General features: G+C 34.8%; 1 protein-coding gene across 1 annotated transcript in view; it reads right to left on the bottom strand.

Annotated features, from left to right (window-relative positions):
- Positions 1-2,542: 2,542 nt before the first annotated feature.
- SEC23A (SEC23 homolog A, COPII coat complex component) overlaps positions 2,543-6,000 on the bottom strand; it is a 58,859-nt gene continuing 55,401 nt past the window's right edge. Inside the window, exon 20 of the mRNA XM_040256727.1 lies at positions 2,543-4,086. Within this exon, the coding sequence (XP_040112661.1) occupies positions 3,997-4,086 (90 nt within the window). The 3' untranslated portion in view covers positions 2,543-3,996. The remainder of the gene's footprint in view (positions 4,087-6,000) is intronic.

Here is a 6,000-nt window from a genome sequence, read left to right as displayed (position 1 = left end):
TATTTGTGTTTCTGTTGCTTTAAATAATAAAGCAATTACTCACTCAACTATGAATAAAGAATGATCAACCTGGCTATGAAAACACCAGTTTTTACAGTCTCCAGACACATTGGCAGAATGTTCAAAAACAGTACATGTAATGTTATTATTATAGTGAAAGGCCAATAGATATTTTTCTATATTCATAAAATACACTAACAAAGTATTAATCCATTATTTCTTCCTTTTTGTGTTCATTTACCATGCTTTCCCATTTGCCATGCTGCCTTCTTACTCTTTCTTGCTTTTTCTTGATTGATCAAATTACTTTTATTGTTTCTTTTCCTCTACCGGTTTGGAAATTACATATTCTGGCTTAAAAAGTATGTATCCTGGTTTTATCCTTGTTATCCTTAACTTCTAAAAATACATAGCTAATGTTACGTTGATTTAACAAAACCTAAAGTTAGTATTTCTACCCATCTTCCAAACGCTTCAGAGGTATTAGTTACTATATATGTTTTTCTATGTTTACTTACGGAAAACAATCTTCAATTTCCCAAGTGTCACATTCTCAACCCAAATAATTTGTCTTTATTTCAGTATTAGCCACAGATAGGGATGGGAGAGGAAAAAATGTGATTTAGCAACGTAACTTCAGTATTACATACTTGTTATTGCATGCCTATTATTATAGTCACCAGATAATATGTTAAACTTAGACAAGCTTTTAATATGTTAAACAAAGAAGGGACAATGCACATACGAAAGGAGAATGTATTAATTTCATAGACTATTAAAAAGCAAACAAAAAATAGAAATATCTCTGAAATTACTCGATAAAATGCTCAAGATGAATACAAACCAAGTATATAAGAGCACAAGAAGTATGTATGCATGTATATCAGAAACAGGGATAATATAGACATTAGAAAACAAATAATCCTCATTTGTCAGTATTGCTTAAAAAATAACAAAAAATATGTTCATTTTTTTTTAAAGCCCAGTGCAATAAGCCACAGTGCTTAATCTGTAGCAGGCAATAAAGAACACATCTGCTCCTGTCACTATACTGACCCCAAACAGCACACCTAAGACTAAAGCCTAGGGGGAACTAGAGACCACCCTCCAGCCCCACCTTTTCAATTGCTTCCTTTGTACTATTTCTAGGGAGAGGTACAGATTTGATATATAGTATACAATGTTACCAGGTCAAAGTGTTTGGATTTTATTATGAGGGCAAAGAGAATGACATAATCATAACCCAGGTTTCAGTAAACTGAGGAGATGCAGAAAAAGAGACTGGGGAAAGCAGACTGGTTAGAAAACTAGTTCACCAAACCAGGTGAGATATAATGAAGGTAGAATAGCAGTAAAACGGAGACCAGTCAACAGCGGCTTCCCTGGTGGCTCAGAGGGTAAAGTGCCTGCCCGCAATACGGGAGACCCAGATTCGATCCCTGGGTTGGGAAGATCCTCTGGAGAAGAAAATGGCAACCCTCTCCAGTACTCTTGCCTGGAAAATTCCATGGACGGAAGAGCCTGGCAGGCTACAGTCCATGGCGTTGGCAAAGAGTCGGACACAACTGAGAGACTTCACTTAAACTTAAAAAAAAACAGATTAGGGAGATACTAAAGAGCTGGAATTGGTACAATCTGGTTACTAAAGATAACGAGGAGAGGAAGAGTTGAAAATGATTCCTTGGTTTCTGGTCTGGACAACAAGCACATTCCTTAGATGCAGTCTGGGCTAGGAAATATGAAACCGAAGTTTATCAAGTGGAGAAGTAGATAGAGAAAGTATCAGACTGCTTTTGCAATCAGCCAATAAAAGAATAAATTCATTCTGTTACAACAAACTATAACTCTGCATAGACGAGATCTAAATTCATTTTTAGAGATAAGGGCACCAAGGGTAAGTAGGTTCAAGAATAAATTCCCATACAGTTCTGGACACACCAAAGCTTCTCAGTGCTGCTCATGATTTAGCAAATATTCACTATCCACTCTAAATTCATAGAAAGGGTTAACATTTCTTCCTTCAAGTCTATTTAAATAGCTAGCATTTAGTGATAGCTAAAAAATAATCCAGATGATTTCTTTCAAATGGTAAGTTAAAAGGATATGATGATATATTTGTTCATCCTTACCCCTTAAATACAGAGGTATTAACACTTTAGTTCTCTCAGCTGTAATGAGGACAGTTTAGGGGTAAGTACCAACTCACCACTCAAGAGAAGAAATAACAATACATTCTTGAAGGACCCAAGTTAAAGGGGCCAGGCCAACTAAACATGTATCATCACAGGGACTCTTCTCAGGTCCTGACAGCAAAAACAAATAACTACGTGGAGGATGAAAATGCTCTAAAATTGATTATAGCTATACCTACACAACTCCATGAATATTTAAAAACTAGTGAATTGTGTGAGGTGAATTAACTCAATAAAGCTGTTATTTGTTTTTAATAAGTGACTTTTTAATCCACCAATAGCAGGTTTTATAAATGCTCTAATTTTACACTAGGCTTTTCAGGCTTACTAGATTTCAAAATAAGCAGGAAAACAGAGAAAATGTATATTTTATTGGTATTTAGACCTATCATAGTTCAAATAAAATGGAACAGAGCAACTTATTTATTCTAATCAAATAAAACATATAAACAATTCATTTAAAGTATCTGTTTTACCATCAAATGATTGTGTTCATGCAAATACAATCATCTCACAGTCCTTCTAAGCCCATATAGTAGCACCACCTTTTATTGCAGTACTTGATGTAAATTTCATTGTCAAACATATCTGGCTTTAGCAATGTAAACATCTGCTACAAGTAAACTTTAAAAGGTAAAAGTGAATTATACTAATGAATAAATCAAAAGAGAGCATCATCACATGATAAAATTCAACAAAATATTAGATAATACTGTTTCAATAAGAACTACAACTTAATACAGTTCACGAAATGGAAGCAAAAACAGAAAGTAGTGTGTAAACTCCCAAGAGTTTAAAATACTGAAGGATATAATATAAAACTTAGCTCAGAAAAACAAAAGGAAATAACAAAAGCATGCAGTGAAAATTAAATTTGGTTTAGAAGTTACAATAGCCTTTTTACTGCAAAGCCTTTCTAAAATGTACTGTGATGAAACTATTTCTTTTCTATTTCCCTTTATTAAAAAAAATATGTTTAATCACATAGTTGGGTCCTTTGTGGGAATTTCACATGTTATCAATTATGGGAATTGTCACCCCAAACAACTTTCATCTCCAAACTATTTTTTTCAAATGACCAAAAACATTAAATTATCTTCATGAAAATTACCATATATAAAGTCAAATAATTCCTAAACAAGTCATCATAAAAATAAATCTGCCTTAACAGAGTAGGTACAGAAGAAGTATATATATAAGTGCTGAATATCATGGAAAAATATTCAATGAATAGGCAAAATTGTTCACATTTATCATTACTGTTGATTTTGTTTACTTTCTGATTAAAATTAAGAAACAAGTTTTCAAAAAGTCAGGAACATTCAGTGCCACTTTGAATTTGTCTGCAACATACAAATGAGTTATATCCCTGCAGTGCAAGGCAGACTCTATTTTTACTTTTTAACATAATTAAGTTATAAAGCATCACCAACTAGATGGACATGAGTTTGAGTGAACTCTGGGAGTTGGTGATGGACAGGGAGGCCTGGCATGCTGCGATTCATGGGGTCGCAAAGAGTCGGACACGACTGAGCGACTGAACTGAACTGAACTGAAGTTATAAAGACCTCAAATTTCTAAAACCAGTTATAATACTGTGGCAAGGAAAACAAATTTGTTCGTATTGCTCTTATACTCTAGCTTAATCTACAAACATGAACATTTTTCCAAATGTTGTCTCAAACCATACTAATACAAAAAGAGTCTACAGAGATCTCTGTTGATTTCCAAAGAGTAAGTGAAAAGAAGAGAAAAAAAGAAACAAATACTATTTCATCCTCTCAATCTTAATAAGTTCAGCACATCAAGCAGCACTTGATACAGCAAGTTTTTTCAAGTGATCCATAAACACTTGCAAACTAACATCATCTGTGAGAATCGGTGCTCCAGACTCCTAGAAGAAAAGAAAGATATTTTCTATAATTAAAAACACAGGATGATACCTTAAAATGTATAAGCAAATGTGTAAAAAAAATAGACAAGGAAATCATTTTAAGCAGAATAATGTCTACATTCTTGTATAATAAAGAATCTGACTGGTCTTTGTCCCAGATTCCTGAGGGGGAGACTACATCCTTGGAATTAACCGACAGCAGCATCTGTTATTCATGAGCCCTTCAGATCACACTAGACTTTATGCTGTGAGATGAGATGACTCAGGATAGGGACCAGTCACCAGAAAGATCAACCATGTAATTAGATGGCTGGGCTTTAAGAGAGCCTGACCTCCAGGGAGGAAGGGATGGTGCGGGGTGGTGGGGGGCTAGATTTTCAATCAATCATACAAAACAAAGGCAAAGACAAAAAAAAAAAACAACCCACTGGATACCAGAGCTAAGTGAAGATTCCTATTTGAGGAATAAATACATCAATACATCAGCTGGGAGAGTGACAAACCCCGATTCCATGGGAAAAGGAATTATCAGTTCTACAATAAAACTGTAATCATAAACACAGTGCTTTCCTGAGTTCTGTGAGTTGTTCTAGGGAATTTCCAAACCTGATGGGGGGTTGTGGGAACCCATCCTCTTACCCACCCCACCCACCCATCTCCCATCTGAACACTCTCCCTTTCTCACCACCCCCTACACATGAAATTGTAGCCAGCCGGTCGGAAATGTGGGTAACCTGGGATTCAACTTTCAGCTGGCATCTGAAGTAGGGTAGGTCTTGTTGTGGACCATGTCCTTTAACTTTTGGGGTCTGTACTAACCCCAAGTGGTCAGAGTCAGATTTGTACTGCAATTCATCAATTGGCATTAGAATGGCTCCATATCCAATTTAGTCTTTAAAGTAGTAAAGTGTTAATTTGTCTTGAATGTGTTGGTGCTTTTATCTCTACTAAGAAGTAAGCCTCCCTCATTGCTGCCTGTTTACTAAAATAAAATTTCAATTACACATATTTTAGCAGAACTGCCAGCTGGAAGGAAGAGAATTTATATCATGTTTTAAATAAAACACACATATATTTTCATTCAACTCATTTTCATTGATTCTTGTGGGTTCTCTGTAATTAACAAGAGTTAGGGAAAATCCCTGACTTCTATTTTAATAAAAACCGTGTTGATGAAATGATCTTAATAATCCAATCCGCTAATAATGAAATTTTATTGTAGCAAGAAGGTTTCCTGGAGTATTTTATATCTGGATTTTTAAATTCTTCACCTGATATCCAATTTCTTATTTATAGGTATATATAAAAGTCTAAAATAAGGAAATTCAGTAATTTTCAGAGGATATCAGCAAATTAGTGGCAAACATGAGATAAGAATTTACAGCTCCTGTGGTTCTTATCTGGCATAGCCACAGACATGCCATAACCTCTCCTGAAAAGGAAAATCAATTTTATTATGTGTTTTCATAGGTGAATTCATAAGAACTTGAAAAACTACATAATGAAGGGAGACAACAGCATTAAGAGCTTAGAGACTGGAGCCAAACAGACTGAGCTCAAATCCTGGCTCTGCTGCTTACTGCCTGTATGACTTTGAAGAAGTGACTTAACCTCTTTGAGTCTTAGTTTCCTCATTTGTAAAATATAGATAAGAACAGAACCTATTGCATGTGGTTGTTATACTGATTAAATGAGTTAAATTGTGTAAAGCAAATAGAACAATACCTGGCACACGCAGTTGGCCTACAACATTATTATCTATTTTAGAAAATCTGTTCTTTTATAGGCTGAAATACTTCTTATTCTACATTCATAGTTAACATAGGAAGTAAGGTATCAAAAACGTGACTTAAACTAGTAAGAAGCCCAAAGCTCCTTTTTTTTTCTTCCTGTAATTATACCTGATTTTTCTTC

This window comes from Oryx dammah, unplaced genomic scaffold (assembly GCF_014754425.2).
Source record: "Oryx dammah isolate SB20612 unplaced genomic scaffold, SCBI_Odam_1.1 HiC_scaffold_16, whole genome shotgun sequence".
NCBI classification, from domain to species: domain Eukaryota; kingdom Metazoa; phylum Chordata; class Mammalia; order Artiodactyla; family Bovidae; genus Oryx; species Oryx dammah.
This window is presented reverse-complemented; position numbering and strand designations above follow the sequence as displayed.